The sequence below is a fragment of the Ictidomys tridecemlineatus genome, chromosome 2 (genome assembly GCF_052094955.1).
Source record: "Ictidomys tridecemlineatus isolate mIctTri1 chromosome 2, mIctTri1.hap1, whole genome shotgun sequence".
Classification (NCBI taxonomy): domain Eukaryota; kingdom Metazoa; phylum Chordata; class Mammalia; order Rodentia; family Sciuridae; genus Ictidomys; species Ictidomys tridecemlineatus.
Window position 1 is genome coordinate 203,438,620 of NC_135478.1, and position 27,976 is coordinate 203,466,595.

Consider the following 27,976-nt stretch of genomic DNA (forward strand, 5'->3'; position numbering starts at 1 on the left):
CTAAACCCCAAACTCCTTCTGTAACCTGGGGTGGGGGAATTTCCCATACCCAGAAAATGAGCCCTCCTGTTCCTGATGGATTGATTTCACTGCAGAATAAAGGAAAGCTTGCTGATCTGAGGTTTGCTTCCTCCTGCCTCCATCACTTGTGTACTGTGCGCTTACAACCACATTGAAAAAGACTGGGATTGTGGCTCGGCAGTACAGCGCTTGCCTAGCCCTGGCGGGACCTGGGTTCCCTACTCAGCATCACATAAAAATAAAGGCATTGTGTTGTGTCCATCTACACCTAAAAAATAAATATTTAAAGAAAAAGACTCTCAAAAAACCAGCCTAAAGTTAAATATCAAAGAACTTGGAAAATAACAAATTAAGGGCAAAGTTAGAAAAAAATAGAAATAGTAAAGATTCCAGTAAAAACAAATGAACTAGTGCAAAATCAAAAGAAGTGCTGGTATTTGGAAAGACAACCTAAATCAACATTTAGCTACACTAACCACACTCAGATTTCTAAAACAGCTTTATTTAGGCACTATTGTATCTTCATTTTCTGCCATCTTTTATTAAATGTTCAGGTATTGAAAATTTGTCCACATTTTACAGATTTAATTTCCCATTTTCTTTCTTAATAATGCAAATTCCATTCCTGCAAAGTTGTTTAATAGATGGGGGGTGGATTACATGCAGGAAATTCATGTGATATCCTCTTTGGGAAATTTACCATTGAAGACACTTCTTCTTTCTCTGGAAGATCTGTTATCTATTCCTCATATCCTATGAAAAGAGAAAATAAGTTGACCTTTTCTAATTCTTTCTAGCAAAAGTCAACAAAAACTTACCTAATTTGAAAATATGTTAACCACAAAATACTGATAGACAATCAAAGTTTTTCTACTCTGAGATTTTATTGTTATTTTAATATTTAGGGCTCAAATGCCTGAAGGAAGTAAGTATCACCTTGGGTGTGAATTTGACAAAGAAAAAAAGGTCAAATATTTGAAGTAAACCCAAAACTTGATGTCTCCAGTGAGAAAAAAAAATTGTGCATAATCAGTGAATCTCTACTTTTATCAAATCATCTTCTGAATTTATTTTCTAGGAAAGAAATGAGGATGAAGAGCAATGCTATTACTACCTCTCCTGGAAAATTGTTCCCTTTGTAAATGAGGAACATCACAGATTAATAACACACACACTATATAACATCTTATAGGTTCCATACTTTGCTTCTCCACAAGTCAGAAGTCTCCTAGTTCTGGCTTGCACTTTTAAGACTATCATATGCAAATAGGCTGCCAATTGTAACTCCAAAAGATGCTGAGTCTCCCTCCACATTCAGACCATCTTTTCTTGATCTCTATGACACTGTTGTCTCATGCTTTTTCATCTTTTTCCTAATTCCTTTTGCAAGATTTTGTTTCCCTTATTAACCCTTTAATGCAGTATAGAAAATAATCTTGCCTTGTGAATTCGATTACCATTTATTCCTTATAATGGATCTAATATAACTAATGGTTCTCTATCTGTAAGCTGTTTCTACCTAAAATAAAGAAGAATACAACCCTGTGTTCTTTTCCAACCATTTCTCCTACAAATTCTCGTGGAATTTAAAATGGAGGGGAAAAAAACCCTTAAATAAAGTAAATTCTCTGTAGTCTTCTGGTTTGATTTCACCTCTGCGAAAAAGTAGCAATTGCCTGCACTTTAGCTCCTCTTCTGAAATAGCTTTCTGAAACATCTCATAATTCCATTATCACCAACACAATTTCTACATAACAAGATCTAGGAGTTGGCAATGGAGTGTGTATGTGCTCAATATTTCATCCTTGCCCTTCAAGGTTAGCTCTGCTCTTCACTCAAATTTTGGAACCTAAAATGTGGTTCCAGGCTTTTAGCATTTGCCTCTGTGATCCAGAACACCATAATAATCTAGATGTAACCTCCAACCCCCTAAAGTTATTTCTAGTGGTAATGATAAAGGACCTTATAGCACCCTTTCCTCAATCATATTATCTAAAAATTTTTGAGGTCCATTTAAATGAACAGGTGGTGTGGGATTGGGGCACAGTTCTGACTCCAATTGGGGCTCTGGGATCTGAGCCTGAGCAGCAAAGTGGCAATAGGCTGGCCCAGGAACTGGGTGATGAGCCAAAGGAAGCCAAGAGTTGAGTCTTGAGTAAGGGACAGCCTTATAACTAAGAGAAAGATTAAAGAATTGAGTTGAAGAGTGGACACTGGGTCACCTAAGGTAATAGGTAAGATGAAGTGAATTAATTTAGGGAAAGTGTGCAAAGATTCCTTAAGGCAATGGTCGTTTTTGTTAAGTTTTCTGGGTTGAGTATGAATTGAGGAACAAAGGAAGCAATTACATCCCCAACTGAGTTGAAAAATTTTAACACTTCTCCATCAAAATTGTGATTTTTTTACCAGCTCTAGTGTAGCTATTGAAGTTATAAGAGTATGTCTCAGAAATGAGAACAATGAAATCTGCTGTTAAGTTTCCCATTCATACTTTAATTTTGATGGTAGAATAAGTAAGGAAGGAATTTTCAACTGTCAGTTACTGGAAAGGCCCAGGACATCCCCTAAAATAAATGGAAGTACTTGCCACCAACATCCCAAGTGTTTACAGGAACCGTTACTCCTCTTGAATAAATGTTGGCTCTGTATCTGTTCAAAATAGTGGTGAATGTAGAATTAGGCTTATTTTCAGAATAGTTAGGGTTAAAATTATTTTATTAGCTAGAGTACATTTATATAATATTTTGTTTTCCTTGCTTTATAATATAGAATTCTCTTTTTATCTATCCACAGAAGAATTAAAGCATTTGATTATAAAAAATCAATTAAAATAAATGGAATGTCATTTAAAATATCAATAATTAGTAATAAATTTAACAATTATTTATTTTATTTTCTGTATCCCCTTACTAGAATGTAAACTCTGTGAAAGAAAGGATTTGATCTTTTTTAAAAAAATATTTATCTTTTAGTTATAGGTGGACACAAAATCTTTATTTTTATGTGGTGCTAAGGATTGAACCCAGTGCCTCACACATGGTAGGTGAGCGCTCTACCTCTGAGCCACAACCCCAGACCTTGATCTTTCTTTTTTATCATTACATCCTTAATGACAGATACTACCTAGTGCATAATGAGTATTTAACAAAGGTTTTCAGAAGGAATAGATGAGAATCAAGGAGGCACCAAGTATGTGGGCAAATATTTATATTCCCTTAACATTTAGAACTTTTAAATGTGCTTTAGAGTTTATAATTATATGGCTGAAAACAAGAATATTATATCAAATCAGCAATCAATATTTTGATGCTTCATTAGTCATTTAAGGGTATTATTTAAAAGAAAGACTGATGTTTCTACAAGGAATTTAAAAAAAAAAATTTCTTTTTTGCACCGCTGAGGATAGACCTCAGCACTTTGCATGTGGTAGGCAATACTCTACCACTGAGTTGCATGCCCAGCAGACTGATGCTTCCAGAAGCCAACCAAGATCATTGGATTTTAAAGTACAATAAATCTTTAAAAAATTTTTTTTGTTCTAATTAGTTATAATGACAGCTGAAGGCACTTCAATTCATAGTACACAAATGGAACACGATTTTCCACTTCTCTGGTTGTACAATAAATCCTTAATAGGATAAATTCTTCTAGCAGAATACAGTTTCCACCTAATTAACAAGGCCTAGAATATCTATAGTACAAAATCAAACAGAAGAGATGGTATGAGAATAACTAAGTTAAACAAAAATTAAGTGCAATTGTTGAACCGTATTTGCAGAGAGGATTCATGTTTTTTTCTTCTGAATTGTAGATTAAAGAATCTTCCCTGTAATTTTAGCTGCTCAGACGCTGAGGTTGGAGGATCGCAAGTTCAAGGCTAGTGTCAGCGATTTAGGGAAAATACGTCTCAAAATAAAAAATAAAAAGGACTGGGGCTCTCCCATCTGGGGCTCTTCCATCTGGGGCCTAAGTCGCAGCGACAAGGCTAAACGCACCAAGAAGGTCGGAATTATTAGTAAATATGGGACCCACTACGGTGCCTCCCTCCAGAAAAGGTTAAGAAATTTGAAATCAGCCAGCACGCCAAGTACACCTGCTCCTTCTGTGTCTAAACCAAGATGAAGGAGACCCACTGTGGGGATCTGGCAGTGCTGATCCTGCATTGAAAACAGTGGCTGGTGATGCCTGGACCTACAACACCACTTCCACTCTCACAGTCAAGTCTGCAATCAGAAGGCTGAAGGAATTGAAAAACCAGAAGAAGTTCTACCATTTGAGACATCCCTAGCCTACAATAAATGGGCTAATTTACATAAAAACAACAAAAGGACAGGGAATATAGCTCAGTGCTAGAGCGCCCCTGGGTTCAATCCCTAGTACTGCAAAACAAACAACCTCTCCCCAAGCTTTGCTGATGGCTCTTTGCTCAACACCCTACTCTTAGGGGTAAAATTTGCCACTTTATGCATAAATACAAAGAAAATGATTACACAAGAAGTCAGGATCTTGGAAGTAAAATATAAAAAATAAAAGTAAATAAAAAGCAGCCTCTTGCCACAATGTAATGTGTTCAACAGCTCTTTCTTTCCCTACCTTTCTTATTTTTTTTTTTTAGAGGTAAAGAATAAGGAGGCACAGGTGGGGTGTAGAATAAGGAATATGTTCTATCTTATCCTATCTTGTCCTTATATGTTCACAAGGAAAGAACAGAAAATCTTGAAGCTGGAGAAATACAAATTTATAGACAAAAATGGAGGTCTTAAACAAGCAGAATATTTAGGCAGTCCTTATATTTTTTCCTAAGCCTGTTAGTGGACACCTATTTTATCTTTGGTTCTATCTATCTTATCTATGGGTCCTTCTTATAAAAGATATATGATCTGAATAAAGAAAATAAAACCATATTGAGCATTAGGAGGGGAAAAAACCCAAATTTATAGGCAGATATGAACTACAGAATTATTTTCCAAACCTTTGGCAAACTCCTTTTGAAACAAAATTACATGATAAAGTACCATAGGAAGAGAAAAAATACTAAAATGAGGATGATAAGAGAACCTAAAAGTTCTCCTAATTCAGTAGAATAATCAATAGAATTCTACTAATTTTTGTACGTTAGAACCTGATGTCAGAGGACTTTCAGAAGAATGCCCATTGGAAGAAAATGAAAACATATTATTAAGTACAAGACAAATGGTCAAAGTGGTAGGAATAAACATACATGGATTTTTAACAAGAAATAATTAAAATAGTTATAAACTGCAGAAAATTCAGAAATTGTATTGAAAAGTCACAGTGTACGAATGAAGCAAGCTGAAATGCAGCATGATCTTGAGAAATGGAGAATAAGAAAAGAGAATCCACTTGGTCTTGACACCTTGAAGCAATGCAAACTAGTAGTATAGCATTGTGTTTCCTACTTCCACTTTGGTTCCTTAGTGAACAATATTTAAACCATTATAATATGTTTTAATCTCTTAAGTAGTTTAAAAAAATTATGCTCAAACCATAGAGTAAGCACTTCAAGATAATTATAGCCCAGGACACAACATAAATATTACACATTTGACAGGGTTAAATTAATGACAGGATTTAAGAGATAGAAGGAAAGGATGAATGTAAGAAAATACAGGGGATCAAATTGTCTTATTTTAAAAATAATGGGAGAAGTACTGAGATATAAAAATAGAGGTTAAATGGATTATTCAAAGTCCATCCACAAGATAGCCAGCAGAAGAAATATTAGTGATCTTAAGTTCTAATAAGCACAAACAATGACAAATAATAATTTTAAATCTCCAAATAAAAAGATGATATTATCTACTAACAACAAAATAATAAAAAAATACATTGATAGTGAAAGATAAAATCTTCAACTTTCATGATGGGGAATCAATGAATAGCATGTAAAGTCAGTAAGTCATGAAAAACCTGTAATACCAGCAGCTCGGGAGGCTGAGGCAGGAGGATCTTGAGTTCAAAGCCATCCTCAGGTATTTAGCAAGCCCTGACTAACTTCGTGAGACCCTGTCTCTAAATGAAATTTTAAAAAGGGTGGTGATCTGGTTTAGTGGTTGAGTGCCCCTGGGTTCAATTCCTGGTACTAAAAAAAAAAAAAAGGGCTGGGGTTGTGGCTCCAGCGGTAGAGCACTGCCTAGCACCTGTGAGGCCCTGGGTTCTATCCTCAGCACCACATAAAAATAAATAAATAAAATAAAAGGTATTGTGTCCAACTATTAAAAAATATATATATATTTTAAAAAAAAGAAGTCATGAAAAGAAGATATAACCATCTAATTCAAATAAGAGGAAGTAACCAGCAAAAGAAGTACAAAGTACGTTCTATGTAACATTTCAAAAGTTTGACAGTACAAATATGATTTAAAGATATTTTGATGATTGACATTTGTAACTAAGAGGATAATATCTGGAAAGAAGTTGTTGGAAATAGGAAAATTAATTATTTTTTCTTTTCAAGCTATAATTTCTGTACTTTTTAACTTATCCTTACCGTGTGGATATATTATTTTATGACATAAAAACATAAAACATTTCCTAATAATGAGCTTAGCATTCTCTTCACTGATAGTATTCCAAAGTGTTATGCTATAATTTCATTATAACTATTATAATAGTGTTATTGGACTCAATAATATCCTCGTTCCAGGACTTGCTTATAAGAAACTCCTAGAATACTAAAACAACATAAGAATACAAGGATAAAATAAACATACTCATGCATAAAATGGTAATAGGCACAGCAATACCACAGAAAAGCTATCAATAATATTCCTGTGAGTATCAGCATCACGATTCCAAACATGTCAACTGAAACATATGAAAAGAAATATATTTTAATAATAGAAAATATTTCTTACATCTTTATCCTTTCTATTATCATTTGTAATGTGACTATCAGATACACATTACAAATCATTATTGAAAATAATGATAAAATAACATGTATTACAAATTCCAATGAAACTGCATTTAATACAATAATCACCAACATCTAAAAATAATCTGGGTGCTAAAAGGAGGTAACCTTTAAATCTTCTCTATTTTGGTAAATGACTAAGGCTCTCATTTATTTTTCTCCATTATTTTTTCTTGAATTACATTTTTGGTACTTTCTCAATAGATAAAACAGCAGATCTTTCAGATTACTAACTCTATAAGGATGCACATAGACATCATGATGTGGTTTTTTGTTTGATTCATTATCAAAAACTCAGCCCAGGCTTGCTAAGAAAGAAGATTTCTAACTCTCACAAACTTTTTATTCCTCTCTACTATGCAGCTTATTGTACTGTTATATTGTAAAATGAAACTAGGAGGGAAAAAATATGAAATTGGAGACTTGAGTTTCTATTCATACTAAATACATACTAAATGCTTCTTTATAAACTGCAAGCACCTGTGCTTTACATAGACCTGATAGTACCTGAAGTCACTGGGGACTTGAGGGCAAAATTGTATCTTTTCACTTCAATTAAGAAAAAAGAGATAGCTGGTTGTTCTGGATGGGTTCTCTCATATAGTTGGGTTTTCAGATGGAAAGTCTTTGTTTCAAACTTTTGGAAAGCTTAAAGATACAGATATATTTTCCTACCTTGATACATTCTATAGAACATCTCAAAAGTTTGACAGTACAAATATGACTTAAAGATGTTTGGATGATTGACATTTGCGAAGTCTTAGGGAGTCCTGGTTTTGAAGGGCATTTCTCAATATAGACTACATTCACTGAGGAAATATGTTATAATAGTGCTATTGGGCTCAATGATATCCTAGTTCCAGAACTCGCTTATAAGAAACTCTTGGAATACAAAAACAACATAAGAATACAAACCTCCCTGAACTAGATTATGAATATCATACCTCAGAAATTTTTAAAAATAAAATTTAAAGTATTTAACAAGTCAGATGGCAAGACATCCACCAGTTGAAATGGTGGCTCATAATCTGAATCTACACTGGCTGGAAACAACCAATAAGCATGTATGGGTCTAGGGAGCACTGATGTACATCTCTGGATTTGCTGTTTTAATAAAGTAAATAGGGGCTGGGGATGTGGCTCAAGCGGTAGCGCGCTCGCCTGGTATGCGTGCGACCCGGGTTCGATCCTCAGCACCACATACCAACAAAGATGTTGTGTCCGCCGAGAACTGAAAAATAAATATTAAAAATTCTCTCTCTCTCTCTCCTCTCTCACTCTCTCTTTAAAAAAAAAATAAAGTAAACAGGATAGTTTTAAATGCTTCAAATTAGCAAATCACTACTATTTGCAAGTTGGTGGAATAAAGTACATATAAATTTAAATAAGGAAAACTCACCTTTACAGTTTGACCAAAATATAGAATTGAATGGACACCCAGCAAATGGAAAACAAAATTTTTTGCAAACCTTTTCTTCATTGCACCAAATACACTGTATTTAGAAAGAAAATAATAATAATCAAAGCAGTGCCCACATATGATAATCCAATCACAGTAAGTTTTCACTACTAGTTCAGTAAGTATTCAATAAATAACAGCCATCATCATCGTCATGGCTTATTATTTGTAGTACATGTTATTGGTGGCCTTCCCATGTCTTCTTTACCAGGCCCAAGCACTCAAACCTCAGCAGCAATAAATTTTGTCTGCGATTGACTCACAAATTTTCCTGCTCTTGATTGACTCCCTTTGGTAGATGAGGATCATCTTGCTCTTGAGATTATCCTCACCCTGGACCAGTAACTGACTGGTATGGGGTTCAAAACCATAAGCATCCTTGCCTAAGTCGGGGACAATTCTGCTATGTGATTTTTTTTAAGTTGTAAATGGACACAATATCCTTATTTATTTATTTATTTATTTATTTTTATGTGGTGTTGAGGATTGAACCCAGTGCCTCACACCTGAGGGGCAGGTGCTCTACCACTGAGCTATAGCCCCAGCCCCTGAATTTTTTTTCTTTTTCCTCAAGAGCTGTCCATGATTCAGGGCAAATGTGGGCTTTAGCTGAGACCCTGTCTTTTCTTGGCTCTCGTCCCTTGTTTTCCTGAATCCTTCATATCTTCATGGGATTTTGCTAACAAACAGCCACTGAAAAATCGCATGGATCTTCAGACTCTGCATTTAAACCCAAGATACTATGTCACAAAGCAGTAATAAGGGCTGCATTAGATAGTTTTTAAAATGTCTCCAATACTCTCCTTTTCCCCTTGTCTGCAGAAACCACTCTTTTCTCTGGGGAATCTTTCTCTGTTACCATGGCCCTGGTGGTGTTATCAATTAGGCTTATCTCACCTCCCTCTGCCTTCTGCTCATTGGTGGTCAAGTAATCATGTGTAAATAAGAAAGCTGAAGTCCCTTGCTGAAGTAAATGAAAAAAAGGCACAATGGTGAAAACTATTATTAGAAACTATTATAAGAAAGAATTAAAAAAAAAGAAAAAAGGACAGAGTGGTAAAAATGGCTGTCACATAGGAACTACCATGTGACAGGTATTGTTCTGTCTTTCATGCATTCTCACTCCATCCTTTTGAAAACTTTGTGTGCTAGATACCATTATGTCCACTCTATAAATGAGGACAATAAGGCACATAGCAACTACATGACTTATGCAATATGGTCACAGGGCTAGTAAATAGGAGAGTTTGTATTGGAAGCTAAGCAGCCTGGCTCTGTGCTGGTAACCAATTCTGTAAGAGTGGTTCCAAGTCCCTTCCAATCACCTCTTGCTATACATCCTAAAACCAGGAAAGGTAATGATTCACCCAATGTAAAGAACTACCCCAGAGACACTGCTTGAGAACAAGAGATAGCTAAGGTTTTTTTTGTTTGTTTGTTTTTTCAATGTTGGCCAAGATCAAAGGTCAAGTCATTTAAGCAAATCTTGGACAGAAGCCACTAAGGCTGAATGGGTCTTGTATTCTTAGACTGTCGCTTAAAGACTGAAACTGCAAAGATAAGACCTAGATTTAAGGACTATCCATTCTTTTTTATTTTTTAGTTGTAGTTGGACACAATACCTTTATTTTATTCATATATTTTTATGTGGTGCTGAGGATCGAACCCAGGGTCTCGCATATGAAAGGCAAGTGCTCTACCGCTGAGCCACAACCCCAGCCCTCAAGGACTATCTTATAGGGAGACTTCTAGTCTTGGTTGTTAGTTCTCAGAGTTTTGAAAAATCAAGCCCATTCCGTCTAGCAGAGTTTTAAGGAAGATAAATTTCCAGAATAAACTTGAACCCAGCAGAGAGGAATATGTGGTAACTCAATTGCTGAGCTGATTCCCAGGCTCCAGTAACCTAGTCCACAGCAGGGAAGCTCTGATAGCGGCACAGTGCTCAGAGAAGACTTTCTTTCCTATACTTCTCTCTACTGGCTCCCTGAAAACACTGGAAAAGGAAAAGGGAGCTGTTTCAGTAGACCAAGCGTGGGGCAGACTGGTGACCAACCAACTCACTTCTCAGCCAGGGAAACTCAACAGAGTATATTATAGACTCAATATGATATAGGACCACTGACTACTATGGTGTCTTCTAAATGAGAGGTTTTACTGTTGTTATCCTGCTTTCTCTTTTCTATTGAATATTGGGTCTTTGGGAGTTGATTTAACTGATCTGGCTCAAAGGAACAAAGCCTAAGGAGCCATATTCAAGCATAGTTCAAGAGTAACACATCTCTCTGAGATTCCAGACTTAGACCTTGACAGTGACTTGAGGTCAGTCCAATTTTAGTTGAGACTTAGTGGCATTAATTTTCTAGGAGCACTTTTCAAAATATGGGAATGACGAAAATAAAATACTCATGTTCTGACCGGGAAAAGGGTGAAATACCATAGATTGAAGTAGTTTTATTCCTTTTCTTTTTAAATATTCTCTGTTTTGCATTCCTATTCTCCTTTTTCTGATAATCATACCCTTATCCTTTGTGAAACTCTTTCCCTAATTCTGTATGATCCTGCAGCTAGCTGTCAGTCATTTTTGCCTTACCCATTTCCTACTATTAGAGTGGTCATTTGACCAGGGCACTCAAGAGTAGCCTAGACTTTGGCCCAGTAGCTAGTGCTGGACTGAACATAGGTCCAAATATGGCCAATTATATTCTTCTTCAGAGTCATATACAGACACTGGGAGATATTTGCTGGCAGCCAGCCTCTTCTACAGCTGTATGGAGAATGCCCATTTACTGTGGGAGAAAATGAGGTCAATACACAGGAGAGAGGAAAGGAAAGAGAAATGCAAATAATATCCTTTGAGATTCAACTGAACATGAAATAAGGCTACCCAATTTTTTGGGCCAGTGAATTCCCCTTTTGATTAAATTAGTTTGCATTGGCTTCTCCCACTTACCACAACAAAAATGTGATACCTTAACTATCTTGACTAAGTCTAAAATGTCCTCAAAAATGACAACTTCACACTCATTGTCCAGAGGAAAATTATAACATATTCAACATCCTGAGACTGGTAATGTATAATTTAGGACAAATTACAAGGATCTTTTTCTTGTAGGTAAGGAAGAAGACCCATATAAAGAGTCTTACCAACCTCCCATCTCTTATTAGTGTAACAACTGAGAAGCCAGCTGAAAGGCTTTAGGGTAATTATTATAATTGCCCTTTAGGAAAATTAGAGTACCCAATTTAGGGTAGAAGCCTGTTTTAGTAAGCTTATATGGACACTGAAATCTCTATTTAATGAAGAAATATCACTGAAATGAAAAAATTGCAAACGGGGAAGGTACACCATTATGTTTAGTAGTTTGTTAACATTGTATAAAATGGCTTAATATTATATTGGCAAAGAAATAGAAAATGAGTATTATTATACAAAGGGGGATTTGAAAACAGTGGACACTGAACACAAAAAAAGAGCATTTACAGGATATATATTGGTAAATGTTAGATGCAGAAGAGATTACAGGTGTACAAAGCACTGTTTTTGTTTTCTGGAGGGTCAATTTAATGGGTGGGTAAAATATGTACACTTTACAGAATTACATACATTTCTAAGTGAAAGAATATTCTCTCAAAGTGTTGGAACATGTACAAAATGTAATAGGAATTAAGAGGAGAGCTCACTTTTAGCTGGAGTGACTACACAAGGTTTCTTTCAAAGAATAAGGAGAGGTTTGGCCTAAGTCTTGAGGAGTGGGTCAAATGTGTACAGAAAAGGAGGGTCTTGAATACAGAAGATATGACAGCATGAAAGTCTTGCCACATGGCAAGAGGGAAAGTCTGCTATGGTGGAGTTGTATAGAATAATTTGGAAGGATCATCTTCTCTTGGATTGTGATGGGTCCTGAATATTAGAATAAAGAGCATTTCATCTTAACAACTGAATTATTTGCAGCTAAAGGTGAACATGAAAGAGCATTAAATGACAACAATAAACCAAAAGGGGCTGGAGGGATGAGCAGGAGTGGGATAGGGGTGTGGGAAGTCCAGCAATCAGCTGAAAGAAAAGAATGGACCACAGATGTTTTAAAGAAGGCAAAGGAGCTAGAGATTTCTAAAATTATTATATGGGTATGGAGAATGGTACCAGTAATAAAGAAATATGGGAAATGAGCATATTTGTGGGAGACAAAATCATAAATCTAGCTTTAGATACCTTGAGCTTGAGGTGATAAAAGAAATTATCCAAGAATAATTGTTGATCAAGCAATGTAATCATGACTACCAGGAGCTGTTAGATCTAAGAACATGAATTTGGGGTTTCTTGATACTTACATAATCATGGAAGCCATGATCAGTTGGGATAGCACAGGGATGAGGACACAGTAGTAGCATGTGCTCTCAGGTAGGAATACAAATAAGAAGGATTGGCAAGGGAAACCATGTCCAGGTAAGAAGTAGGGCAGTGCATAAAGTGAAGATCACCAGGGAAGGAGCAAGTTTCCAGAATGATGAGTGCCTATCTAGAAAGATTAGGGTTATAGAGAGTTTTTTGGTAACCTTTAAAACAGTTTGCTAAATATTCCATCACACTGCATGACAAGCAGTGGTAGAATAAATACTATAGCTATTTTAAAAAGTGGGTTTTTTAATGTGTGTGTGTCCCCCGCCACCACCACCAAAGTTTGTCAGAACTCCGAAAGAAAGACATTGCAGAGACTGGATTTAGACTGGATTTGTCAGAGAGGCAACAGGAAAATGAGAAAGGCTCTGAGTTTGTGAATGTGCATGTTTCTGAGTGGAATGCTTGCATAGAGGCAAAGACTAAGAGATTAGCCTTGGGAATGAAAATAGGTTTCTTAAAGGGAAAGAGTAAGAGAAAAGACATTGAGTTGGTGAAAATAATAATAATAGAACCTGAGCCTGACAAATGGCCTTAACATTCTCAAGGAAAATCAAACTTCAGAAGAAGTGCCATACCAAGATTAAGGAAAGGTGTTGAAGGTGTTGGGAATAGTGCCATGGAAAATAATCCTTGAGACTGGTTCCCACCCCATCCACTTAGGGACTTTTGACAGGTGATACCCACATACACACTGGCATATCCAGATTTGGATCCATAGCCCTATTCACTTTCCCCTACTCCATGTCCTAACTATCACAAGCATTTGTGCCTATGTGCACATACTTTTTCAGAAAAATAGATAACAAAATGGGTATCGTTGTTGGGTAGGAGTTGTGGCATTTATATTTTACAAACATATAAGTAATGGTCATTTTATTTGAACTATTAAATAGATAAGGTAGACTGAGGGAGATTCACAAGTCCATTAGGTTTGTTGTAACTTCACACCTTTCTGTCCTAATAATCCATATCAGGATGCAATAAGTAGAAAGATTTAATTATGAAGAAAGCCTAGGATCTACTCTTATTTTTAAAGTCAGTTGCAAAACTCAGTCTTATAACTCTCATTAGCAAAAAATAAAAATTATTTATGACCATCTCACCATTGTAACATCACAATTAAGAACTATTTAAAGGATTTCACAGTGATGCATAACAACTCTAAATAGCAATGAGGATCCAAGTAAAGCAGTGTTTAGCCTGTTTTAGTCAGTATGGCTTTAGAAATTTTATTAATAATGGAGAAGAATATATCAACAAAAATTTTCTTTTCACATGGTGTATTTATGACTAATGTGTTGTGAGGTAGGGTTATGAATGAGTTGCTTTTTTGTGGATTTGGTTTTGGTAAGAATATATTCTAACTCTTAAGAAGGTCTGCCTACACTTTTTAATTTCAAGGAAAAGTTTTAGACTAGATCCAGTTAATATTCTCTTACAGCTAAGAAAGATAAGCATATAATTTATCATTCTAAGTAGAATACTTTGGGAAACTAGCAGTGGGTATAAATAATTTCTCTGGGTCAATGAAGCAAAGGACATAAAGTAGGACAGTCCCAGACATATCATAACATCTGTTCATCCTTTTTTTAGTCCAAGAAGAACTCAAGTATTCTTGGTTGCTTCATGAATTACCATCTATAAATCCTGGCACTCTCTCTGGGGGTTTGGGAGGTGGCAAGAGCTGTTAGTGAAAGCCTGTGTCCTTCCAAATCGGGAGAGGACAGGGAATCTTTTTCAAAAGATGATACCCTAATTCTATGTTGACTATGGGAATTATCCTTCAGTTAATTTCTATGAGGTACTGGTAATATTTTAAAAACTACATTCAAGTACATATATCCCCAGAATTGCCATATAGACACTTATGTTTAGAAAAGTTTTAGGATAAAATTATCAACCTTTTTTCATTATACAGTGTACTAAATGTTATTTAACTTCTTCTAATGGCTTGAGTTAATTCAGTAGTTACTGAATGCTTGCAGGTGCTAGGAAATATGTGAAGTGTTACAGATGCAAAGATGACTAAAACGTAGACAGTCCAGGGAACTGAGAACAGAGGGAAAGTGAGAACAAAAACAATTTATATGATACAAGTTACAATTAAAAAAAATGTATGTAAGTTCAAAAGAGAGGTGTAGGGGAACAGGAGGAGTAATCTTCTAAGAGGAATGGTAAGGGTGGGTAAAAAATGACAGTAAATGTATTGATTTGGGGAGTGAAGTTTATACCTAAAGTCTCTATTTTTATGTAGATTAATGGGGTGTGGGATAAGATTGGACCTTTAAAGATGGTCACAAAGTTTTGAAATTACTGCTATGGGGAATTTTAGGAAACGCTGCCAACCAAAGGCAAGTACTGAGTAGATTTGGGCTCAGGTGAACCCAGAAACTGTGAATTTGTAATGGTACTAATGCAGATTCTCATGATATATGCTTGAGCAGCAATCAGCTAACAATGCACAGTAAATGAATACATAGACTGAAGGACCCATCAGAGCTGGGAAATATAGATCCAGCACGGTTAAAAATAAGAGGGCAAGGCTATTAAAGTAGTAGTTGTTGTTGTAACCCCCAAGAATATAATGGATTCAGGCAAGAATCATTTTTGGCTGCTTGCATCATCAAATGCTAAACAACAGTCCTCATTCACCTTTCAATAAAAGTTTTCAATGTGAAATATTCCTGCCAAAAAATTAAACTGAACTTTATTAATCCTCTATATCTAATTACCAGTTTATAAGAACAGAACAGCTGAGAACACCTATAACCCCAGCTATTCAGGAGGCTGAGGTAGGAAGATCACAAGTTCAAGGCCAGCTTGGGCAACTTAAGGAGATTCTGTCTCAAAATAAAACTAAAAAGAGCCAGGGGCATAGTTTAGTGGTAGACAATTTGCCTAGCATATGCAAGACCCTGGACTCCATCCCTAGTATCAAGAAAAAAAAATCAGGGAAAAGAGGAACCTGGATGTGATCAGCAAAACCCAGACTGTAGGAAACCCAATGGGACAAACAATTTAGCTTCTGTCACAATTAAGTTGTAATAAAGAAAAAAAAACAGAGGGAAAAGAATAAATAGTTTAAAAGAAACTTAAGTTATATAGCAGTCAGTTTCAGCATATATATCTGAACTAAACAAAAACATGAAATAAGGCTAATTGGTTATTTCCTGGGAATTTGATGATATTTAAGAAGTCACTGTTAATTTCTAGGTGTGATCATGGACTTGTAATATTTTAAAGTAAAGACCTTATGTATTAGACATACATACCTATATATTTACAAATAAATGATATGATATCTACATCATTATTTAGTTCAAAATAATCAATTATGGGAGGGAGGGCATAGATGAAACAAGGTTGACTGAGATAATTCTTGGAGGTATAGGATGTATAAAATTTTATTATACTATTCTGTCTCTCTTCACACACACACTTTTTGTTAGATTTTTGTTTTGGCACTGGGGATTGAACCCAGGAACCCAGGAGCACTTAACCACTGAGCCCATCTTCAGTCCTTTAGAGACAGGGTCTCACTAAATTGTTTAGGGCCTTGCTAATTTGCTGAGGCTGGTTTTGAACTCATGATCCTCCTGCCTCAGCCTCCCAAGCCACTGGGATTACAGGAGTGCACCATCATGCCAGGTTATTGTTGTTTTTGAGACGGGGTCTTGCTTTGTTACCAGGCTGGCCTTGAACTCCTGGGCTCAAGTGATCCTCCTGCCACAGCCTCCCAAGTAGTTGGGACTGTAGTCACACACCACAGTGCCTAGCTCTGTTTTCTCTATTTTTACACATTTGAATATTTCCAGTGTAAAATATTTAGCAATGAAAAAGCAGGAGAATATTCCATCCAGGTGAACAGCCATGAAAATTCACAAGGAAGGAAGGAAGGAAGGAAGTCCATTAAGAAAGAGTCAATAATCTTGAAGGAAAAAGGAGAGGGTGAAAGGACTGAAAAGTACTCTTTCTTGTTAAGTCCAAAGAGTAGGTACCATGTCGGGAAATGGGAAAGTGATGTTCAGTGTAAATTGTGCAGGGTTCAGAGTATGTGGTGGAAGTGATATCCTATAGTGATATCCTATGCATGGTGTTGAGAAGGTGAAGACACTGAGATAGAGTGTTTCTAGGCTTTTTCTGGCTTCAGAAAGTTTCCAAGGCCAAGAATAAACTGGACCAAGAATTCCATGAGCCAAAAGAAGCTCAAGTCCTCATTAAAGCAGAAGAGTGACCTGGAGGAAGAGAAGAGGCACAGCGTGGTATGTGCAGATCACCATGACAGATACCAATTACTAGAATGTCCTCTTTGCTAATTAGAGTTTTTTCTTTTGTCTTTGGTGTTAATAGTCAATTCTCCAATATAGATTAGACTAGAATGGTTTTGTAAGGGTTGCTGCAAAGCTCTCTGTGGCACAAGTAATACCATTTCCCTCATTGCCTCTGGTATTTCTAATTTCTTCCAAATCTGAAGTGAAGAATAAAGATGTCAGACATTTAATAATCAGAGAAGAGGACCTTAGCTACTTTGTGAGTGAGGAACTGTGTGTCACACTCTATTCTTTAGGGATTAGAATTGGCAAGGAAATATTCACTGAATCTCAAAAGACATATTTTCTTTTCTTCCAAAACTTCTTCCAAAATTTCAGTGTGATTTCCTTTTTCAAGCCAAGAATTGTTTTCTTTCTAAAATATAATATTCTAGAAGAAAGTACATATTCCATCTAAATTATTTCCATTATTTATTTCTAGACTCTCAAAGCATGATTTGAAATGGAGAAATAGATTTTAGTAACTGTTATTAGTTATTCCTTTATAAAAAAGTGTATAAAACAACATTTAGCATAACTTTTTGATGACAATTATAAATGTGTGAATTTATAACATTCCCAAGACAATTGCCTCATAAGAAAGTTAACTTACTTTCTTATCTTCTGTGCACAACTGACAACTATTCTTTTGAGTACATGCTACAAGAAAAAAAAATTAAGTACAAAAATGTAAATCAAAAGCCTATTTATTGCTCAACTTTATAAAAAAGTGCATTTCATTTAGACATTCCTCTTTCAAACCATATTCATCCATATGAAAACATTTTACTTTGTTATTTTCACATAGCCAGATACTTTTCCCACCAGCACTGTTTAAATCCTGTAATTTCCTCCTGCTACTCGAAAAAACAAGAAATGGCATCATCCCACATCCATTAGCCAAGTTCTAAAAAACAACTTCCAAAAAAATATGAAAAAACAAATTGGAACATCATTATATATTTATAACATCATACTTCAGAAACCTCTTTTAAGTAACTCTTTCGTTATTCAGCATAATTTTGCCAACACATTCCTGGTTAACTTAACTATTGAAAAAGTATAATTCTCCATACTCTTTGGCACAAAGTTCTAAAAAGTTACCCCAAATAAAGATTTTTATTCTTATGGAAAAAATAGACAATATAACTTATTTGAAAGTTCTAGAATGAAAACTTTGAGACTGGAAAAAAAAGCATTTTGATAGTGCATTATATTATTCTAACATTTTCTTAAAGAAAGGGTCTAGAATTAATGCTCTAGTTGTTTTGTGATATAATAACAATAAAGTCACTCTGCCTATTATTTGGGGGATAGCGATCACATGATCTGCAAGAAAAATCAGACACTTCCATTTAATTTCAAACTGTCTGATTGAATGAAGATCTGAGTTGACTGGGAAAGAATTTTGCAATTCAGTTTTCAAATTAAGTCCTATTGAGTGTTTCTTCCATTAACCCAAAAGTATCCTTGAAGTCCGTATGAGAAAGCTGAGTGAAAGAAAAGGCAAGGTAAAAGAGAAAGATTCTACCTTCTGCCATGCCCTGGATTGCTGGCCTCATCCAGAAGATAGGAGCAGGAAAAGGAAGGGCACAAGACTTAGCCACTATCCTCCAAACTCCACTTGCTTCCCATAGCTTTTGTTGTTAACTAGAACTTTTATTTTGGAATAATTTAAGAGTTACGAATGTCACAAATATTGTACAGGCAGTTCCTCTATACCTCTCACCCAGTTTCCCCATTTCTATAGTCTTACACTACTATGATACACTTGTAAAAACTAAGAAACTAATATTAATGTACTATTTTTAACTAAACTCCAGATGTTATTAATATTTCACCAGTTTTTTACACTAATGTCCTTTTCAGAATCCAAAATCCCACCCAGGATATCACAATGAATTCAATCATCATCTATCCTGGTCTGCAACAACTTCTCAGTCATGCTTGCTTTTCCATACCTGAACAGTCTTGAGAACGGACTTATCAGATATTTTGTAGCACACCTCTTAATTTGTATTTATCTGATGTTTTTCACACAATTAGACTGTGAACTTAGGTTTTGGACAAAACAACAAAATAAACTGCAGAGGTGAAGTCCCCCGCTCATGTCAGTCTATAAAAGAGGTTTAAATTGAGCATTTGTGTAAATAAGCAGCAATCTCCTTCTCTAATAGTCATTCTTGCTCTCACTGGAAAAACCAATCAGGGGACAACTCACCTTTTGTTGTGTTCCAGAAGAAAGGAGTATTAGCTATTTCTTTCTTTCTTCCCTTTATAGTGATAAATATACGTGTATGAAATCATAAATATGTACGTAATGTATATATATATATACATTAATAATGTATATATATGTATGCAATCATATATATATATGGGGATCTAATACAGGGTAACTCGACCACTGAGCCACATCCCCAGTCCTATTTTGTATTTTATTTAGAAGCAGGGTCTCACTGAGTTGCTTAACACCTCGAGTTATGAAGCTGGCTTTGAACTCATGATCCTAATGCTTCAGCCTTCCAAGCTACTGGGATTACAGGCATGCACAATCATGCCCAGCCTTATATAATTTTTTATTTCTTCTAATTAGTTATACATAATAGTAGAATGTATTTTGACATCTATATATATGGAGTATAACTTCTCATTCATCTGGTTCTACATGATGTAGAATTACATTGGTCATGTAATCATATATGCACATAGGATAGTAATGTCAGATTTATTCTACTATCTTTCCTATTCCATTCTCCTTCCCCCTTTCCTTCATTCTCCTTTGTCTAATCCAAAATACTTCTATTCTTCCCTAACCTCTCCCCTCACTAATTGTGAATTAGCATCTGCATATCAGACAAAATATTCAGCCTTCAGTTTTGGGGGATTGGCTTATTTCACTTAGTATGATAGTCTCCAGTTTTCAACCATTTACCAGCAAATGCCATAATTTCATTCATCCTCATGGCTGAATATTTTCCATTGTGTATTTCTTTATCCATTCATCTATTGAAGGGCACCTAAGTTGGTCCCATAGCTTAGCTATTGTGAATTAAGCTGCTATAAACATTGACATGGCCATGCCACTGTAGTATGCTGATTTTAAGTCCTTTGAGTATAAACTGAGAAGTGGGATAACTGGGTCAAATGGTGGTTCCATTCCAAGTTTTCTGAGGAATCTCCATACTGCTTTTCATAGTGGTCACACCAATTTACAGCCCTACCAGCAATGTATGAGTGCACTTCTTCCCTACATCCTCGCCAACCTTTACTGTTGCTTATATTCTTGATAATAGCCATTCTGACTGGAGTGAGATGAAATCTCTGTGTAGTTTTGATTTGCATTTCTCTAATTGCTAGAGATGTTGAACATTTCTCATATGTTTCTTGACTAGTCTTCTTCTTCTTCTATGAAGTGTCTGTTCAGATCCTTAGCCCATTTATTGATTGGGTTATTTGGTTTTTTTGGTGTTAAGTTTTTTGAGTTCTTTATATATCCTGAAGATTAATCTCTATCTGAGATGCAAGTGGCAAAGACTTTCTCCCATTCCGTAGGCTGTCTCTTCTTGTTCTTGATTGTTTCCTTTGCTGAGGAAAAAAACTTTTTAGTTTGAATCCATCCCATTTATTTGATTCTTGATTTTACTTCTTGCGCTTTAGGAGTCTTGTTGAGGAATTCAGTTCCTAAACCAACATGATGGAGATTTGGCTTACTTTTTCTTCTATCAGGCTCAGGGTCTCAGTTCTAAGGTCTAAGTACTTGACCCACATTGAGTTTTGTGCAGTTTGAAAGACAGGGGTTTAATTTCATTTTGCTACACACGGATTTCCAGTTTTCCCAGCACATTTGCTGAAGTGGCTATCTTTTCTCCAACGTATGTTTTTGGTGCCTTTGTCAAGAATGAGATAACTGCATTTATGTGGGTTTGTCTCTGTATCTTGTATTCTGTACCACCAGTCTACATATCTATTTTGGTGCCGATACAGTGATGTATTTGTTATTATTGCTCTGTAGTATAATTTAAGGTCTGGTATTGTGATGCCTGCTGCTTCAGTCTTCTCGCTAAGGATTGCTTTGACTATTCTTGGTCTCTTATTTTTCCAAATGAATTTCATGATTGCTTTTTCTATTTCTATTTCTATGAAGAATGTTGTTGGAATTTTATTAAGAATTTCATTAAATCTGTATAGTGCTTTTGGTAGTATGGCCATTTTGAGAATGTTAATTCTGTCTATCCAAGAACATGGGAGATCTTTCCATCTTTTAAGGTCTTCAATTTCTTTTGAGTATGTGATGCCTGCTGCTTCAGTTTTGTAGTTTTCATTGTAGAGGTCTTTCACCTCTTTTGTTAGATTGATTCCCAGTTTTTTTTTTTAGACTACTGTGAATGGGGTATTTTCCCTAATTTCTCTTTCAGTGGCTTCATCACTGATGTATAGGAATGCATTTAATTTATGTAAAAGCTATATATGCTAAACCCAAGGCCAACATCATTCTAAATGGAAAAAAACTGAAAGCATTTCCTCTAAAAACTGGAAAAAGACAAGGATGCCCTCTTTCACTTTTTTTTTTTTGAGTGTGTGTGGGGGGGTAGGAGGTACTAGGGATTGAACTCAGGGACACTTGATCACTGAGCCACATCCCAAGCTCATTTTTGTATTTTATTTAGAGACAGGATCTCACTGATTTGCCTAGCACCACGTTTTCTGCTGAGGCTGGCTTTGAACTTGCGATCTTCCTGTCTCAGCCTCCCAAGCTGCTGGGATTACAGGTGTATGTCAGTGCTCCCGGCTATTTCACCAATTTTACTCAATATTATCCCTGAAACTCTAGCCAGAGCAATTAGAAGAAAGAAATTAAAGGTATATGAATAGGAAAAGAAGAACTCAAACTATCCCTATTTGCCAACAACATAATTCTATATTTAGAAAAATCCAAAAAATTCTACCAGAAAACTTTTGGAATTCATAAATGAATTCACCAAAGTAGCAGTTATTACCTATTTCTAAGGAATTTTCAGGTCCCAGATTCTTCACCTTGAAGACCTAACGCTTGTATGGTTAGTTTCTATATGATTACTTCCTTCTTCATGACTATATTTTCCATGATGCCTCCAGTATTGTTTTCTCCTTGTACTCTTTTTTTAAAATAACTTTATTTATCTATTTATTTATTTATTATGTGGTGCTGAGGATTGAATCCAGGACCTTGCAAGTGGGAGGCAAGCGCTCTACCGCTGAACCATAACCCAGCCCCATCTCCTAGTACTCTTGAAACATCTCTGGTTATTCTTTTTGAGTTTCCTTAACACAGCCAATATCCAAAATGGTTGCTACTCCATAAAGTTCCATTCTTGGTCCTCTTTTTTTCTCCCATGAAGGATCACAATTTCAAATGCCTAGAGATGCCCAGCATCAACATACATTATGCTATATATCAGATCAAAACTTCCTTTTTTATTGCTATTGTAATTAATTAATAAATTAATAGTTTAAAAAATAAAGTTATCTGGAATTTTTTCGAGAACAGCTAAGAGAAAAACTGAATACGAAGGTTTTACATATTAAAATTCTCCATAGCCTCATGTTGTATTTACTTGATATGCTGATTTTGGACATGGGCAGGTGAATTCATGTGGTTTTGAATTTATCAAATATTCTTTTAATTTCTGTCAGCATTTGATGTGTGTACTCGAAACTGTTGTTAGGCGAATAACGGTTCATAATTGGTCATCTTGATGTATTTTATTATATGTCAATATGAAATATCATTTATTTTCCTACTTAGTAATTTTGCAACTTGAATTCTTCTTCATCAAATATTGATATTGCTACATTTGCTGCCTTCTTCAGTAACATTTACAAGGTTTCTTATACCATTAACCTATTATTTGTTCACTTCCTTTGTCAGTTTAAGTCACACCTCCTATTTCTATTATTGAACTGTGACTGAGCTATCCCACTCCTCAGTCTATACCCAAGGGACTTAAAAATAGCTTACTACAAGGACACAGCCACATCAATGTTTATAGCAGCACAATTCACAATAGCTTAACTGTGTAACCAACCTAGATGCTCTTCAGTAGATGTATGGATAAAGAAAATGTGGCATAGATACACAATGGAATATTACCCAGCAATAAAAGAATAAAATCATGGCATTTACAGGCAAATGGACAGAGTTGAAGAATATAGCTAAGTGAAGTTAGCCAATCCTCAAAAACCAAATGTCAAATGTTTTCTCTGATATAAGGAAGCTGATTCATAGTGGGGTTGGGCAAAGTTGTGGGAGGGGAAGGGAGGAGGCATGGGGTTAGAAAAGATGGTGGAATGAGATGGACATCATTACCCTAAATACATGTATGAAGACACGAATGGTATGAATATACTTTGTGTACAACCAGAGATATGAAAAATTGTGCTCTATATGTGTAATATGAACTGTAATGCATTCTGCTGTCATATATAACAAATTAGAATTAAAAATATATAAAAGAGATATTTTATATGCACCTTTCTATTGTTATCTAATTAAGACATACATTCTCTCCTTGTAGAAAAATCCTAATATGATTTCACTCTCCTCCAATTCCTCCCCATGTGATTTCAGAGGAGAAATCACATGGAATTTTTATTACTATTGAATAGCTTTAATTTGGGGGTTGTTATATGAACTATGATATATTTAAGTTGCTATTGACTCAATTATTTTACATTTATTAGTTTCTTTGCTTATTACAATTTCTCAAATTTCACATATTCCCCTTAGATTCATTTTTCATTTTGCTGACTTATAGCCTTCACTATACTTTTTATACAGAGTCTGGGAGTGTTAAACTTTTTGACTCTTTAGGTGTCCAGATATTTTAATTTTATATAATTTCTAAAGTTAAGAATCACTTGCTTACGATGGTTTATATAGTCTAGCTTCAAACCAAACATTTTTTAAAAATGTAAAGATGTTTTTGGTAAATTCTTTTTCATTATTTCTTCTCTTTTATTTCTCTGCCCCCTCCCTCCTAACATTCCTATTACACTAATATTGGCATGAACTCTTTTATTTTTTCTACATGTTCTACATTTTTTGACCTTTGTACTATATTCTATGAGAATTCCATGGTTCTATCATTAAGTTTGCTAATTTATTCTTTCACTATGTTCATCTTGCTTATATTTTTAATTTTTAGGATACTTAGTCTTTTCCATAATAGTTTGTTCTTGTTTCGTGCATATCTCCATGAGAATATTAATGTTTTGAGAGAGGCCACCATCTTAGGCCCTGGGTACCCCTGAATTTTCTTGCTGAATGTGTCAAATTTCTTGGTTTAATCACCTTTGACCCTGATACTATTCTACATCTAGCTGTATAATTAATTGAATATCTCAGGGTAACCACAATCGGATTATAGTCACAACTACTTACTCTTCAGGAAACTCAATTTTTTTATTGCTTATTATAAAAAGTCACAAACTCTTACCCTTGAGTTCCTTAGCTGCAGCACAACTGGCTATAATCATAGCTATCATATGGGTCCATCGTATTGCTCCATAGGATTTGGGAGCACAAAACAAAACAAAACCTGATACTACCATGCTGACACTCCTGCTTTTTGCTGTGCTATGAATAATAAACTGTCTTTCTCTGATCCATGGAGTCTCGCTGTCTATTTTAGCATATAGGTCTATTTGCTACCTTAGGAATCTCCTTTGGGATATTTTCCTTTCCATCCTCTTTGAGAATATATTCAGAATTTATAGTTTCAATTTTTTTAAATCTATTAAATGTTTCTTAATAAGTTGGTTCTTTATCCATTGGATTTTGTGATTCTAGATTGTGTGAACATTTTTTAGGTCTAGGTGTAATTTATTATTACTATTTATTACTACTAATTATTACTATCAATGCTATTTCTGCATTATCGAGGCAGAAATAGCATTAATAGTAATAATTAGTAATAATAAATAGTAATAATAAAGGGAGAGAGTTGGAATATGGTATTAGGCTCAATGTGTTGTCAGTGTATCTTTTGTTTATGAGTGTGTGTGTGTGTGTGTGTGTGTGTGTGTGTGTGTGTGAAAGAGAGAGAAAGGGAGAGATAGATATTGGGGGGTTGAACCTAGGGTGGTCTGCCACTGAACTACATCCCCACATTTTTATTTTGAGACAGGGTCTTGCTAAATTGCTGAGGCTGTCCTCTAACTTGCAACTCTCCTGCCTCGGCCTCCTAGGAACTAAGGAGTATATGTACCAGGCAGGTCATATATATCTTTTGCTTGCTTTCTAAGCCAAGAATTTACATTCATTGCTAATAATGGGTAGTTGCCTCTGCTGTTTCTACTGTCTGCTGCTTAAGACAATTGAAAGTGGATGGGCAATCAGCAGTAGTGCTCCAAGATCACTTGACAGTTGCTCTACATATTCCCTAAGGTTCTTTGTATTTACAGTTGCTGGCCTTGTAAGGACCCCAGAACTTTAATCCTCTCCTATTTGTGATTTTTTTTTTCCCATCAGTCTGGTCTCAATTGCTTTTTGTTTTTCAGGGATTCTTATTGCCCTCATCTTTTTTTCCCCAAAAACTATTATATATATATGACACATGCACCAGTTTTGTGAATGCATAATATGTATGAACTCATTTGAGCCTCACAGTGACAACTTGAGGATGACATTATTCTCATTTTACTGATAATAAAGCTGCCATGGTATATATGGGCCTAGCAAATGATGAAGCTGGGCCGTGAGTCCAGGCAGTAAGAGCCACTGTCCTTGTCTTTGTCATTGGTCTGCCTTTCAGAATGAAATAGGAATTGTCAGAGAGGCACAGCTAAATATAGAATCAACTATTCCCTCAGATTAGGTAGATCAAAGAAGGCATCATGGAAGAGGTGAAATTTGATCCAGGCCTTTCAATACCAGAATTGTTTTTTATCGTATTTCTGCATAAGGTCCAAATTCTATTTCTGCGAGGGGCAGAAACACTTAAACATGAAAATTCAAGTTCAGTCACTAAACTAAGCCACTTTTTAGTAAAATTGTTTTTTATCGTATTTCTGCATAAGGTCCAAATTCTATTTCTGCGAGGGGCAGAAACACTTAAACATGAAAATTCAAGTTCAGTCACTAAACTAAGCCACTTTTTAGTAAATATTTACCTAAACTCAAGGCTTGATGGGAAATGCTACAGTCTTGTCTGTTACCTGTCACTCAGAGAACAAGCAGCAGTGTAGGTGAGGATTTCAGTGAAGGTTTCTAGGTGTTGGGAATGAAAAGTGTGATGTCTAAGAATCCAGATCCTTGATGAATGGGAAAGCTAAGTGCAAGCACAATGGGGAACCTGCCTGAGGCTAGGAGGCCAACTCTCTGGGAGCTCCTGACTTGCTGACTCAAGATGTTTCCTCAGAAGCATGAACCAGGGTTGGTCAGCCCTACAGCTGAGCTAGCTAGAATCAGAACTTCCATCTCTGGAGACCAGACTGTTAACTGTGATTTTTAAATTCGTTTTGTCCGTTTACTTTTTTGTTGTTGTTGTTCTTCAGCATTTTAATAAAGTCTTTTGAAAAATTCCACTATATGACTCCTTTTGCTAGGCAACCAAGGAAAAGATTTGTTTCTACCCTTTGGTTTAGGCTCCTAGGTGATGTTTATAAGAAGGGGTCATAGTGACTCTGGAATACAGTTTAGGATTGTGTTTAGAAGTGATCAAGAGCATTAAAAAAAAATCTATGGAGAAAATGAGACACAGGAAGCAAGATAGTTTCTTTGATTCAGTCTTTGCCCATCCCCTCTCCCTCCCCCTCAAAGGAGATTCTTATTTCAGTACAAAGCTGAGAGCTGTGGGTTGGCTTTTAATAAGGAAGACTGATTTGCTTACACATAGCTAGCATTCTTTTATACTCTGGAAAGGAGACAGCAGTAATTATTCTGTCTTCCTAAAAATGGCAATCCTGGCTTTATAGGGCCAAGATTTTCTGAGTAATTCTCTCTCTCTCTGTTCTATCTATACAATTCCAATTTAAGATATTATAAACCTTATTTTCAGGTCCATGAATTCAACTCAGCATGACTCTTAACATTTCAAAATTTCTTCAGTTGGGGAGGAAAACAAAGGAAAGCTTTCAAAGTGAAATAATTAGTTCTTAAGGAGAAAAAAAAAGACAACAAATTAAGCAATTTATTAGCTGAGAACTTAGAACATTAAGGAAAACGAGCCATTATGGTCATTGAGTGTGGTCTTATTAGAATAAATTTCAGCGGCTTATTCAGAGCATAAAGTTGATGTGATATATGTAGGTCATGCCAAAAGAAGGAGAAAAACATCCCTTTCCCAAATTTAAACCTGTTTTAATCCACAAAGCAAATCGAGTACAATTTAATCGGGTTTTCTCCCAAAAATGTCTAGCCTTTAAAAGTGACTTTGCCCAGAACATCAAATGCAAATTTTTAAAAAGATTCTTTTTTTTTTTTTTTAAGTTGTAGATGGGCACAAAACCTTTATTTTACTTATTTACTTTTATGTGGTGCTGAGGATGGAACCAGAGCCTCACACGTGCTAGGCAAGCGCTCCACCACTGAGCCACAACCCCAGGCCCCCCATGGAAGTTTTCCTGAGATGGACATTTTAGTGAGCTAGGACAGCTCGGTCCGGAAAGACTGCCTCAGGTCCGGTGCACTCACCTTCCTCAATCGAAGTCTTTCGTTTCTGTTTCTCCTCCTTTCTTTTTCTGTACATTTGGGAAAAACCATTATCTGAGAAGCTGATAAGCAGTTGGACTAGAAAGAGGGAAAGTAGAACCGGCAGGAAGATCTGGCCCCATGTCCTGGGCCAGCACATGGCTCCTCAGGCCTG

At 35.7% G+C, this 27,976-nt stretch overlaps 2 protein-coding genes and 1 pseudogene across 2 annotated transcripts in view; 1 reads left to right on the forward strand and 2 right to left on the reverse strand.

The window, feature by feature from the left end:
- Cdk14 (cyclin dependent kinase 14) overlaps positions 1 to 27,976 on the reverse strand; it is a 701,075-nt gene that overhangs the window by 638,898 nt on the left and 34,201 nt on the right. The window lies entirely within an intron of this gene.
- On the reverse strand, positions 503 to 27,976 carry Pttg1ip2 (PTTG1IP family member 2). Its single transcript, XM_040291479.2, has 6 exons — positions 27,805 to 27,976; positions 17,743 to 17,789; positions 8,358 to 8,451; positions 6,756 to 6,849; positions 2,609 to 2,670; positions 503 to 774 (listed from the first exon to the last, which is right to left on the reverse strand). The coding sequence occupies exons 1-6, from the start codon at positions 27,959 to 27,961 to the stop codon at positions 761 to 763; spliced, it is 468 nt and encodes a 155-aa protein (XP_040147413.2). The 5' UTR covers positions 27,962 to 27,976; the 3' UTR covers positions 503 to 760.
- LOC110599040 (large ribosomal subunit protein eL43 pseudogene) lies at positions 3,189 to 4,309 on the forward strand (annotated as a pseudogene).